General features: G+C 39.4%; 1 protein-coding gene across 1 annotated transcript in view; it reads left to right on the top strand.

The window, feature by feature from the left end:
- Positions 1–14,763, top strand: part of CUBN (cubilin) — a 291,544-nt gene that overhangs the window by 77,186 nt on the left and 199,595 nt on the right. Inside the window, exons 26-27 of the mRNA XM_036459129.2 lie at positions 706–862; positions 5,937–6,124. Coding sequence (XP_036315022.1) covers positions 706–862; positions 5,937–6,124 — 345 coding nt within the window. The remainder of the gene's footprint in view (positions 1–705; positions 863–5,936; positions 6,125–14,763) is intronic.

Here is a 14,763-nt window from a genome sequence, read left to right as displayed (position 1 = left end):
TGTATTTTATTTTATTGTATTTTATTTTTTGAGATTTGAGAAAGAGGAACATTTAAACAAAACATCCACATAAACATTTTAAGCAAAATAAAAAATCAAAAGAAAATTTTATGAAAATGACTTGCCTTCTAAGTATAGGATGTATTACTCAATGTCTTGATATTTATATACTTAACTATTAAAATACATTGAATATGAACTATATATACTAAGATATTGAAAAATATAAAATATGGACTTTTAAGATATAAGACTACTAAAAGGGGGGTTATGAGAGATTTATCATAATTATTATCAATGTGCTGTCTATAGATGCAGTGCAAAATAACAATGTAGAGGACTTTATTGGTGAATTAGAGAGGGTAATTGAAGTCCTCCAGGTACAACCAGCTATTCAGCCTTTTCCATTAAAAAAAATGATAAACTATAAAATTGAAAAAGCAAGGAAGACTACTGATAACAGCCATGGTCTCAAAATATGTATTAATCATTTATTTTCAGTCTTCAGATTTCAACCTGGGTTCACACACAACTATATTCTGCCATGGCTAAATGGCCAGAGTTCATGGCCCAACTTTATAGACAATTAGTTATAATTTTAAAGATATTTTCATTTTGATACATTTCCAATATTTTAGATTTGCAGAGGCCTTTACATAATGTTTATAGCCATAATAATTTGACATTTAAAATGATTTATTAAAGGTATATGATGGTCCAAGTACCAGCTCTCACCTGCTAACTCAGCTTTGTGGGGATACGAAACCACCTCTAATTCGTTCTAGTGGAGACAGCATGTTTTTAAAACTGAGGACAGATGAAAGGCAACAAGGAGGTGGCTTCCTGGCCAAATACCACCAGAGTAAGTATGCATACTGGCTTCTTGATGCTCATAGGGTCTTCAATATATATACTATATTTTAAATCTTCATCCTAGGATATGTTCAGAAAAAAGAAAGGGGGGGGGAGAGAAAGAGAGAGAGAGAGAGAGAGAGAGAGAGAGAGAGAGAGAGAGAGAGAGAGAGGGAGAGAGAAACATCCATATGAGAGAAAAAAACAATCAACTGCTTCCTGTACTCACCTCGACCAGGGACCCAATTGAAGAGGCAACCTTTTGGTGTGTGGGAGGACATTCCAATCAACTAAACAACCTGGCTGGGGGGTTGGGAGGGTGGTTGGGTGGATTTCAATCTTTTGATGAATGGAAATAAGTAAAAGACATTGGTTCAAGCCATTAAAATAAATCTTATCTTCTTATTGAGAAAAATTTAACTCTATTAGGGAATAAATGCTTATGCATTAAATTTATCATCTGACTAAAGCATGTGATAAGCATACTGAAACTTAGAGGAGTATTTAATATGCTGAAAGAGTTGCAATTCAGCTAAAGATCAATGTAACAGGTTAACAGCTAATCCGTTTTTATTTGTATCAAGCATTAAGATCCTACAATTAGACATTATTCAATAGTACATAGTGTTTGTAACACATTTTTTTTGGTCATGTATTTCAAAAGTTATTGATTTTATTAAGGGAAACTATGGTCCATGTGAGTCACACGTGGAGTAGGCACATTCTTTACTGGAAAAAAATCTGGTCTTTGTAGAGTTAGAAAAAGGGAGGGAGGGATGGAGGGAAAAAGAAGGGGGAGAGAGAGAGAGAGAGAGAGAGAGAGAGAGAGAGAGCGAGCGAGCGCGTGTGTGCAAAATATCAATATGAGAGAGAGAGGCACATAAATTGTGCCTCTCTCCCACTCACCCCAACTGGGGCTGGGGATCAAACCTGCAACCCAGCTACATATACATGCCCTTGACCAGAATCGCACCTGCGACCCTTTGTGTGTGGGCCAACACTAACCATTATGCATACCGGCCAGGGTTACTTGTGTTTTGAAAATACAGTTCCTTTCCCCCATTAAATCTATGTTTACCCATAATTTTGACACAACTACCTAAAAATACCGTGTTTCCCCGAAAATAAGACATCCTCCGAAAATAAGATCTACTTACAGGTTTCCTTCTGAGTGAAATATAAGGCATCCCCCGAAAATAAGGGCCCCCTAGGCTAAACATGAGAGATTTGGTCCACTGATTCTGAAAGAAATGGAGTCACAAGAAATTCACCAGGGAATTCAGGAAATGGATTGTTATGATGATGTTCCAGAAGATGATGACATGATTGTCATTGAATAAATGAGTAAATTCTTGATTGACAGTTTGTCTGGTTTGTGTTGACAGCTACCATACTATGGTACTGTATACAAGTAATATAAATTTCCTTTATTTTCATTTAACAATAAATGTGTACTGTATTATTCTTCATGGAAAAATAAGACATCCCCTGAAAATAAGACCTAGCGCATCTTTGGGAGCAAGAATTAATATAAGACACTGTCTTATTTTCGGGGAAACAGCATAGAACCGAAAGTCACAAAATCATAATCAATATACAATATACCTTTGAATTAGTTGAGAGGATTATGTCTAACTTTGATTCTGTGTGAATTTGAGGATTCACGCTTATATATGAGACTAGAGTGAACTCTAGTTTTGAATACCAAGTTTTAACATTATATAGCTTTGTTCCTCAGAAATTTATTATTAGTGCATAAAAAGCCCTCCCAAATTTCAGCAGGGATATATCTGTTTGGTTGAGCATATAATTGTATCTCCAAGTTATGATTGCTATCCGAATTTGTTTCTCAGTTACCTTTTATTCTTATGATATTTTATTTCCTCTCATAATTTCAGAACACTAAAGAAGTAATTTAGTGGACTTAGGTCCTTAAAGATAAAAACCGGAGGAACTAGTGAGATTTTCCATGTAATTTGCTATTTGAAATTAGAGGCTGGCAGATAGTATAATTTTTGAGCATTGACAACAGCCCAAGTGGTTTGATGGAATACATTTTCCTCTGCCCTGTTTTGTCATCGTTGAGGCACATGATGCCTGCCTGCCTAGTAGGTGTCATTTCGTGCAGGCATCTGAAATCACAAAATCATTCTTTGGAAATCCTGTGTGGACAAAAGTGTTAACCTAAAAATATTCAAAGAGAAATAGTTTAAGTACACCCTGCTCTAGCAAATGAAGATTTTTAAAGAGTCGCAAGTATATACATTATAAACCAGAATTTATAAACCTGCCAGCAAGCCGTAATGTCGTGGAGTGCATATATGAACTGCAATCTTTGGAGACAACTTTTTCAATATAACATTTATTTTCCCATTCTCTTGTATTCCATTTCATACAGATAATATAAGAAAGGCTTGAGAAAACTTTAGGTTTGGCTGAATTTGGACAAGGACAAGCCCTACCTAGTCTAGAGGTACCTAGTGTAGTCGTGTTGAAAATTAAGTTGAAGAAAATGCCACCATTGGATTGAAGACTGTTTTAAAAATTTAAGATTTTCATTTTTATTCAAATCCCGTGTATTCCCTCAAGGCCTTTGGTACTTCCTGGTGACTAACTAGAGGCATAATGGAGTCTTTGTTATGAATTACATGTGAGTTTTCACTTCAACAAAGCCATGTTGTTATTTATGTTTAGCATTCACATAGAACTTTGTGTTTTAAAACTGTTGAATTTAAAGGTCAAGATTTCTGTCCTTTCCAAATGTTAAAGTTAGAAAAACAGAATCATGGAATGTTTAACACACTTCTCTAAACAAACAGATCTCTGAGTAGTGTTAAGCTATTCGGCTCTCCATGAATTCACAGGAATTGGATGTCCATTCTAACACGGGCAATTTTCATGACAATTTCAAGTTGCTGAATTCACTTAAGCAATATTTTACCTTGTTCTAAATAGAGACCTTTTCACTATAAAAATGCCACACCAAATATACTAGGTGTCCAAAAAATGTATACATACTTTAATAACTGATAGCTCTATTGATATTTCTTTCTTTTTAGATTTAAGCCATTTCATTAATAATTATTCTATATATTAATTCAAAAGAGTTAAATGGCTTAAATCTGAAAAGAAAGAAATATATATAAAGTATATGTATAAATATATTAGAGGCCTGGTGCATGAAATTTGTGCTGGGGATGGGGGGTGCCCCTCAGCCCAGCCTGCACACTCTCCCATCTGGGACCTCTCGAGGGATGGCCAACAATGTGGATTGGGCCTAAATGGGCAGTCGGACATCCCTCTTACAATCCAGGACTGCTGGTTCCCAACTGCTTGCCTGCCTGCCTTCCTGATTCTCCCTAATCACTTCTGCCTGCCAGCCTGATTACCACCTAACCACTCCCCCACCAGCCTTATTGATGCCTAACTGCTCCCCTACCATCATGTTTGCCTCTAACTGCCCTCCCCTGCAGGCCTGGTCACCCCTAACTTCCCTCCTCTGCCAGCTTGATCACCCCTAACTGCCCTCCCTTGCAAGTCTGATCACCTCCAACTGACATCCCTTGCAGGCCTAGTGCCTCCCAATTGCCCTCCCTGCTGGCCATCTTGTGGTGGTCATCTTGTGTCCACATGGGGGCAGCCATCATTGACCACATGGGGGGAAGCCATCTTGTGTGTTGGAGTGATGGTCAATCTGCATATTACTTTTTTATTAGATAGGATAGAACAGTGGTCGGCAAACTACGGCTTGCAAGCCACATGCAGCTATTTGGCCCCTTGAGTTTATGGCTCAATAGCCACAGTTTGCCGACCACTGCTTTAGGATAATACTTTTTTTGATACCTTAGGGCTATGGTTGCAAACTGAGGCTCGCGATTCACACACTCAAGAGGCCAAAGAGCCGCATGTGGCTCGAGAGCTGGTTTGCCAACTACTGTGATAGAGATCTGGTGCATGGGTGGGGGCCAGCTGATTTGCCCTGAAAGGTGTCCCAGATCAGGGTGGGGGTTCCCTTGGTGTGTGTGGCAGCCTGGGCAAGGGGCCTGTGGTGGTTTACAGGCTGGTCACAGCCCCCAGTGATTCAAGAGGAGGCCCTGGTATCTGGGATTTATTTATCTTCTACAATTGAAACTTTGTAGCTTGGAGTGGAGGCCTGGGCTGGCCAGGGTGTGCAGAAAGCTTGACTTCCTCCATTGCCGGGGAAACCCAAGCCTCCCTCCTGCTCTCACTGTGGCTGCAGCAATCTTGGTTGGGTTAATTTGTATACTTGCCCCTTATTGACTGGTGGGCGTGGCTTTGTGAGTATAATGGGGTGATGGTTAATTTGCATATTAATATTTTATTAGAAAAGATATATATATATATACTAGAAGCCTGGTGAACAAACTTCATGTGTGTGTGGGGTGTCCCCTTAGCCCAGCCTGCACCCTCTTCAATCTGGGACCCCTCGGGGAATGTCTGAATGTAAGTTTAGGTCCAATTCCAAGGATTGGGCCTAATCTGGCAGCCAGATATTGCTCTCACAATCCTGGACCACTGGCTCCTAATTGCTCCTAATTGCTTACCTGCCTGCCTGCCTGGTTGCCCCTAACTGTCCCCCCTCTACTGGCCTGATTGCCCCTCACTGCCTCTGCATGCTGGCCTGATCACCCCTAACTGTCTCCCACTTGCTGGCCAGCTCACCTCCAACTGCCCCCTCTCTGCTGGCCTGGTTATTCTTATCTGCCTCCCCCTGCCAGCCTGATTGTCTCCAACTGCTCCCCTCTGCTGGCCTGGTCACCCCCAACTGTCCCACCTGTCAGCCTAATCACCCCCAAATTCCCCCCTGCCATCCTGGTCACCTCCAACTGCAACCCCCCACCCACTGCCCTGTTTTCCCCTAACTGCTCCCCACTGCCAACCTGGTCACCCCTAATTCCCCCATCTTGTGAGGGAGTGAGAACTAATTTGCATATTACCTCCTTATTATATAGGATATACATACATTTTAAAACTAGAGTTTTTAAAGGCAATATAACACATATCTTGGAGTAATTTTGATATGTTTGATGGTGGTTTTTAACAATCATGATTATTTTTTTCAGCTTGTGAGAATGTGATGATTGTGAATCGAACCTATGGCATCCTAGAGAGTATACACTATCCAAATCCCTATTCTAAGAATCAGCGTTGCAACTGGACCATTCAAGCAACAACTGGCAACACCGTGAATTACACATTTTTAGAATTTGAATTGGAAAATCACCATAATTGCTCTGAAGACTACTTAGAGGTATGTATTCTGAAGTTAAGTGCATTACTGTATTAAAGTTAGGCAAGCCAAACTAGAAGGCATTACACTTTGAAGAACCAAATCTCTAACCCTGCCTTACATATCTTTAATACGCTACTAGCCATGGTGTTTGAGCAGGACTATTTTATGCCTCTTTCTTTGCAGCATTGATATGTTAAAGATATTTAAGCTCTTAAATTATATACATGAAGAACTATGTATGTTTTTAGTTTCATTATAACTTTTGGACTGACCGACCTCATGTTAATTAAATAATGCAGAAGGAAAAGAATAACTTCTATTTTTGGTTGGTTGTTTTTATGTTTGTTCTCTATAAACAAGAGATCAGAAATATATTTGGGTATCACAGCTTTATTTAATACTTAATTTGCCTAACATTTAGAATCACGATTTAGATTTTTATTTTTATTTAAATTTATGCTCATTTAGTTAACTTTTCTTTTTGTAAAAAGAATTTTCTATTTTTTGTAATAATGCCCATCAGTGACACTTATTCAACTCTCCATATACAGTACAATGTTATACAATAAAAATTGCTTGAAAATTAGGGAACCCCAAATATGAGGTAATCTTCTATTTTTATGATATTTTATTTACAATATTTTAATATATTTTATATGCAACATTTTTAGGGCTATAGGTTGTAAAGTTAGGCAGCTACTTATTTTATTAATGTAATTATACATTCGTATATAAAGTTGTGAGCTAATATGTTAATTTAGAAATAGTGAATTTTTACTCTCATTAGGGATTGCTTCATAAAGCAATTTTACATATATTTTGACAAATAGTTTTCATCATTAATGAGATCACTTTTTAGTTATCTAATACATCAACTTTATTTACATTGTTAATATATAATGCTTTTGAAACCACACTATGATGTTTTCACTAGAAATCTTTTCTGAAGTGAAGTACCAACTCTGATAACATTGGGGCATCCCCCATCCCACCTGTCCACACGGAGATGAGTTGGTGTTTATTTTTTAAGGTGATCAATGGTGTTTAGAAGCCTTGCTTATAAAGACTTCCAACATCCAGCATTTGTAATGTTGAGGACATATTCTCAGTAAAAAATACTTTATCCTTGTAAAAAAAAAAAAAGTTTAACTTCTTTTTTACCAATTTTTAAAAAAAGTATCATCTTTGAAGTTAACATATCTTTTCCAAATGGCACATTTCTTCTTCAAAACACATAAGAGAAACTTCCTGTACTTTGAGAGGCTTTCTGAGGTTTTGTAATAAGGATTACCTTGTTTTTCTTCTTCTTTTTTTTTTAAATATATTTTATTGATTTTATACAGAGAGGAAGGGAGAGAGATAGAGAGTTAGAAACATAGATGAGAGAGAGAGTCATCGATCAGCTGCCTCTTGCACACCCCCTACTGGGGATATGCCCGCAACCAAGGTACATGCCCTTGACCGGAATCAAACCCGGGACCCTTCAGTCCCAAGCCGACACTCTATCCATTGAGCCAAACCGGTCCTGGCAAGGATTACCTTGTTTTTGAGAGATAATTTTATAGGTTAAAGAAAACCTTGGTTTAAATTTAGAAAATAATATTAAAGAGATACTATCCACAGAGTTTACCCATTAGAAAGTTATATTTACTAGTATTCAAAATGTGATACAACATAAAACAAAATTATAAGCATGAACTTGACAATGGTTTTAAAGTCCCCTTTCCTTGATTTAGTGATTAGTCTTTACACACTTAATAATGATGTGCTTGTCTCATTCCATTTATCTGGAGTAGCTTCTTTTTTGTTTTTTCATGTAGCAAGACTTTGATCACTCTTCAGAAAAATAAATGGACAAGTTGATATTAAAGCCCTTTATCATACCAAAAGCACAGCAGTTTATCATATTATATTTTCACTGGTTGTTATTGTGTCCACATGCCCTCTGGGACTCTGAGTTTTGTCAAGGTAGGAGCCATCTCCTACTCACTTTATGACCCAGGCAGGTTATAGAGTTGGGAATCTTACAGGAGCTCATTAAGTTAAAGTTAAATCGAATATCACAGACACATTTTAGGGTCAGCCTAATGAAAGCTATTCATTAGTGAGAAATAACTGAATTCCAAACTGGCCTTTTGGTATAAGGCCTACATAGTCAATGCAATCCTAACACCTTGGGCACAAACCAGAATAGAAGTGATGTCCTTGCAGAGTGTTGTGTGCGCTGCAATATTCCAGGAGCACGTTGTGGTGTGATAAAGCACAAGGGTGAAAGCTGCAGAGAGGAGGACGCTCTGGACTGGACTTTAAGAGTCTTAGGCAGAAAGTGTGGGGAGGAAATGAGAGGAAACCTGTCAGGGACTGGACTCCATCTCACTGGACTTACTTGAGGATGGCATGGTAACAAGGACCATCAGATAATTTTTTGGAGGCATTTGAAAACTATCAAATAAAAATTATTTGTTCCAGTAACTGCAGAGCAGCTCATGGGAGGCCCTTCATAGAAGGTGTTACAGCCATGCCATCTATTTTGTGCAACATGGATGGTGAAAGCAGCAAAATTACAGAATGAGAACCAGAAGTTCAGCAAAGGCGTCCAAAGAATGATGCTGTTGGAGGGAGGTGACTTTTTTCCATTTCTTTAAGCCAAGGGGCATGACCAGAGTCTGCAGCGGCTGATCCAGGAGGGAAACGTAAAAGCACAAATAACCATTTAAGGACAGCAGGACCACAAACACAAAATCTATTTTCATTATTTTAAAAACTTGTAGTTATTATTTCAAGTGACTTAGCCAAGACTAAATTGAGTGACCATTACATTGAGCCAGCATTGCCTTATTTTGAATTAATAAAACTGGAACTCTGAAAGGACTTGATTAGGTGCTGGTAGGACATTGTGCCCAACTTTGCTGAGAAGTATGGGCCCCTAAGGAGCCTATTGGGAATCTAATCCATCCTTCATTATTTTGTCTTCTGGGCAAAACAAAATGATTGAGATTTGAAAATAAAATACTCAGTGGGAGGAGGGGTCATTTGCTTAAAGGAGTAACACCATATTGATCATACAGTTATGGAAAGCCAACTTTAAGAATTATTTCTATAATAGAGTCGTAGTGCACAAAATTTGTGCATGGGGGAGGGGAGTTCCCTTAGCCCAGCTTGCACCCTCTCCAATCTGGGACATCCTTCTCACAATCCTGGATCGCTAGCTCTTAATCGCTCATCTGCCTGCCTGCCTGGTTGCCTCTAACTGCCCGCCCTCCACCTCCTGCCGACCTGGTCAACCCTAACTGCCCCCTGCTGTTGGCCAGGTCGCCCTCAACTTGCCCCTCCCTGGTCGCTCCTAACTCTTCCCCCTCTGCCAGCCTGGTCACCCTTTACTGCCTCCCTGCCAACCTAGTCACCCCCAACTGCCCCCCCTATGCTGGCTTAGTTGCTCCTCACTGTCTCCCTGACAGCCTGGCCAGACCTAACTCCCCCCCCCCCCCCCCCAGCCTGATTGCCTCTTACTGGCCCCCCTGCTGGCCTGGTCACCCCAATTGCTCCTTCCCCCACCATCCTAAACACCCCATGCAGCCTGCTCTTCAGTCGTTTGGCCATTTCTCACTAATTCCCCTTGCTGACCTGTCAGCCCCCTGCAGTGTGCTTGTTCAGTCATTTGGTTGTCCCTCAGTAACCTCCCTACTGGCTTGGTCACCCTATGCAGCCTGCTTGTTCAGTTGTTTGGTTGCCCTCACAACCCCCCTGCTGGCCTGGTCCTCGGTAGCCATCTTGTGAGGGTGGGAGGGTTATTTTGCATATCACCTCTTTATTATATAGGATTTTACAACTTGATTTAACTTTGTCATTTTTACTTTGAGTCTGAGTCTCCCCGTGAAAGAGGAGATTTGTTATAGGTGATGTACTACACAAATAGAAGTGATGGATTTGGGAGGAATCGTCACTGAGATGTACAGGGAGGCCAGAGCACATGTTATAAATCAACAAGGAGGAAAGGAAAGAAGAAAACTAGGAGGTTATTATGTTATGGAAGCTGAGGGAAGAGAGTATAAGAGAAGGTGACAGGGTCAATAAGGTGAGATTCTCCCAACGGATCAAGAAAGGTCAGGGTTGAGCAGTAACCCTTGGAGACCAGCGTGACTATGGGCAGAGCCCCGTTTGAGGGATGGAGGGAGCAGGAACAAGGCTGTAGTGTGAAGGGGAATGAAGGGAAGAGAGTAAATATAGAAGTCTAAATCCATGAATTCAATGTCAGTTCTGTCTAGAAAATCATTAAGTCTTGGCCTCTTTTCTCTAATCCTTATCTTTTATTTCCCTAACTGGTCCTCAAGGGACAAATTCTCATGGGACATCCTCCTTTGCTTGTTCTTTTGTATGTTAGTGTCTCTTAAAATGTGGCCGAGGAGTGGACACAGCACTCCAACTAACCTATCCAGGACCAGGTATGCTGGGACTATGTCCTCTGCTTCACATACCTCTGGAATTGTAAGCTGAGGTTAAAGGAGTTTATTGTTAGTCAGGTAGTAACGTTGGACTATATTAAGACCTATAATCCCCAGGCCACTTTTACATGACTTGTAATGGCTTTCCTATTATAGCCATCCCCAGAATGTTACTCCAAGTAAGTTATATTAATTTGACTCTTTTGCCTGAAAATTCCATCACTTCATGACTCCTCTAAGTCCTGATTGTCTGGTCTGTAGGGTATTATTCATTTGTACCTCGACTCTTTGGCCATTGGATGATGTTTGTTTCAAATACTCCAAAATGATAGTTTTTTTTCGTTAAAATTATCTATAATTGACAGCAGCCCTCAAATGTTAGAAATATACTCATCTGACAGGTGAGACAATTGAGGTAAATACAGGTTATCCACCATCATAAAGATTATATAGGACTAAGCCAGGTTTTCTAGCAGGTTCTATGGCTCCAGGCTGATGCTTTTAGCGGTAATACTATACACTTCTATCTTTATACTCTTTCCTAATTTTCTGTCCCCCTCAAAGGTGATCTGAAGGAGTGGCCATTTTAGCCTGGCTTCTCCATAGATAAGCAGTAGCCATTTATAATATTATAATCACCGCTTTCTCTGCTAATTGCTGAAAAATTATTTTTAGTGTCTAATTTAGAATTTTTCCACACACACACACACACACACACACACACACACACACACATAAATTACTGTCAATCTTACTCATCTGTGACGTTCCAGAATAAATCTTTCCGAAATTTTGGAAATTGACTACTTTTTCCTTCAGACTTCTGGCAGTCTTGTGTTTCGTTGTTCTGTTTTATATTATTTGTTGCAGGTACACACTCAGACTAAATCATGTAGAAAAGATTAGTGTTTGTGAAAGGACTGTTACTCTGAGAAAAGAAAGAAACCTCCTGACACACAGAATAAATGAAAAAGCTGAGAGAGGGCAGGAACAGAGGCAGCTTAGTGGATTCTCTTCTCTGTCTTACTGCTTTGTGGCTTCTCCCTGCATTCCCATCTCTCTCCTTCCAAACTTCTGAGTTTTTGCAACCTCACAATTTTAGTTTCAACATTGCCACCCCAGCCATGACTTTACATATATTTTTTTAATCCTCACCTGAGGATATGCTTTTAGATTTGAGAGAGAGAGAAAAAAGAAAGGAGAGAGGGGAAAAAGAAAAATCACTGATAGCCTCCCATACTCGCCTAACCGGGAATCGAACCTGCAGCTTTTTGGTGCACAGGACTACAACCAACTAAGTCACATCTGCACATGTCTGTTTACCTCAAGCACTTACAAGCAACTAGACTTTCCCTTTTCAACAAATTACTGCACAGGTGTCTCATCTTGTTGAGCCTGACAGCAAAGGCATGGATGTAACCTGTTTAGGATGGGTGCCTCTTCAGGCAGTACGATCAGATCACAGATCTCTCTGGTCACTGATCACATGTGTGGGCAGAAGCAGACTCTGTGAGGAGGGCCATGGATTCTGCTGTTGCCCAAAAACATTTGTTATAAGCATTCAGGAAGATTACAAAATTAGTCCTGTAGTGACTATACCTTTCAGTACTAGAGGATGTAATTCATTTAAACCTGAAATTTTTCATTTAAAGGATTGACTGTCATATCTTCTAAATTGGACTTCATTGTCTTTCTTCCAGTTTCAAAACCATACCAGGCAAGTTTCCACTTGCCCTTTATCATGCATGATATGCTATCTTCTGCAGGTGTCAGTTCAATCCACATTTTTATCTTTATTTTGCCCTAATGATAGCTTTAAAAAATAAACATTTCCCCCCCTCCCCACTAACTGTGCTGTTTCCCACAGTTTGTGTTTGGGCTCAGAAAATGGTCAGGAAGCTCTGGTGCAGCCCCATGGGTTTCTTCTTATTTGATTTTCCCCCCAGAGATTTCCCCTTTTATTGTTGTAAAAGCTATCCCTGATTCTGTGGACAGAATTTAATTGTTTTTTGTTTGTTTGTTTGTTTTTTAGAATTTTTCATTAAAACATTCTTTACTTTTTTCGTTGATTATCTTTTCTTTCATTGCTAAATCTTGGGTCCATGAACTCCTATCTCCTTTTGAAGTCTGGTTCCTTAAAACCTGAGGCTTGTGATGATGTGTGCATCATTCAGACTCTGAGAAAATCAATCCACTCTTCCCTTTTGGTCTCTTCTGCATTAACCACCACTTGTTGCTGGGCAGAATTAGTCCAGGGTAGCATTTTTCTTCACTATTTACTTTCTGAGAGAGGAGAACATCAAGTGCCATGATTTTTTCCCCAGAAAATGACATTTGAGAGATGTCTAGATGGTTGAAATATTCTCCCCATGGTCACCCCTGTTTCTCTCTTTTTATTTCACTTTTTTTCTCTCTATAAAAATCTGTAGTCTCTACTGAAGAAGAAACTGATACTAGAAGATCAGATATAAGAGAGCTACTTACTAGTATGGGAGGCTAATAATAAGCAAAAATTTAATAACTCATCTATTGCTCACTCATAAGAAAATGTCTTATAGGTGCCCAGGCTATTCAATAGAATGTACAACCTTGTACATTAGTCTTGGTACTTGTCCAGTCTAGCCTAGTACTTAAGATTGAAGACTGGAACCAAATAGACTGGGTTTAAACTAGACCTCATCACTTAATAGTCAGGTAACCTTGAGACCCCATTGGTGCATGATCAGGGCCAGGGACGGATGTGGGAGGTTGGACAGCTGGGGAGGACTCCAGGGCATGTCTGTCCTATCTCACTCAGTCCCAATTGGCCAGACCCCAACAGCAAGCTAACCTATCAGTCAGAGTATCTGCCCCCTGGTGATTAGTGATTAAACAGTGATTGAGCAACCTTAGCATATCATTATCATATTACACTTTGATTGGTTGAATAGTTGACTGAACAATCGGACACCTACCATATTAGGCCTTTATTATATACTAGAAGCCTGATGCATGAAGATTCTTGCTAGAACGGGCTTTCCTTTCCCTGGCTGCCAGCACTGCCTTTCTACTTTGGCCCAGCTCATTTCTGGTCAGGCCCCAGAGCTGCCTCTTTCTACTCTGGCATGCCTTCCCACGCTGTTTAGAGGCCCTGAGATACTGGGGATGGTGCAGAACGCCTGTATCCCACCCACATCACTTGGCACCTGTGTATGCAAATTAACCGCCATCTTTGTTGGATTAATTTCCATATCACTCCTGATTGACTGGTGCTGTAGCAGATGTATGGGCAGTTTACATGTTTGTCTATTATTAGGTAAAATAGGATAGTATTGGAACTCTTAGCCTTAGCAAGCATATAAGAAGAAAAGATAAAGGAATCCAAATTGTAAAGGAGGAATTAAAACTGTCATTATTTGCAGATGACATGGTATTTTACATGCAAAACCCTAAAGACTCCACCAATAAATTAGATTTAATAAATGAATTGGCAATGTAGCAGTATACAAAATTCACACCCAGAAATCAATGGCATTTTTATATACCAATAATGAACTCCCAGAAAGAGGAACTAGAAAAATAATACAATTTACCATTGCAACAAAAATAAATTAAGATACTTAGGAATAAACTTAACCAAGGAGGTAAAAGATTGGTACTTGGAAAACTACAGGATGTTGTAAAAAGAAATAGAGGAAGATATAAATAAGTGGAAGAATATATTGTGTTCATAAATTAGTAGAATTAACATAATTAAAATGTCCATACTACCCAAAGCAATCTATAGATTTAATGCAATCCCTATTAAAATACCATTGGCATATTTAATAGACCTGGAACAAATGCTTTGAACATTTATATGGAACCATAAAAGACCCCAAATAGGAATAGCTGCAGCAATCTTGAAAAAGAAGAACAAAGTTGGAGGGATCATAATACCGGATATCAAGCTGTATTACAAAGCCACTGTGTTCAAAACCTGTCACTGGAACAAGAACAAGCATATGGATCAATGGAACAGAACAAAAAAACCAGAAATTGTTCCAAGCCATTGCACTCAATTAATATTTGACACAGGAGGCAAGAGCATACAATAGAGTCAAGAGAATCTCTTCAATAAACAGTGATGGGAAAATTGGAGAGATAGATGAAAAAAATTAAACTAGATCATCAACTTATACCAGTGGTCGGCAAACTGCAGTTCGCAAGCCACATGCAGCTCTTTGGCCCCTTGTG

The sequence above is a fragment of the Pipistrellus kuhlii genome, unplaced genomic scaffold (genome assembly GCF_014108245.1).
Source record: "Pipistrellus kuhlii isolate mPipKuh1 unplaced genomic scaffold, mPipKuh1.p scaffold_m20_p_1, whole genome shotgun sequence".
Lineage (NCBI taxonomy): Eukaryota > Metazoa > Chordata > Mammalia > Chiroptera > Vespertilionidae > Pipistrellus > Pipistrellus kuhlii.
This window is presented reverse-complemented; position numbering and strand designations above follow the sequence as displayed.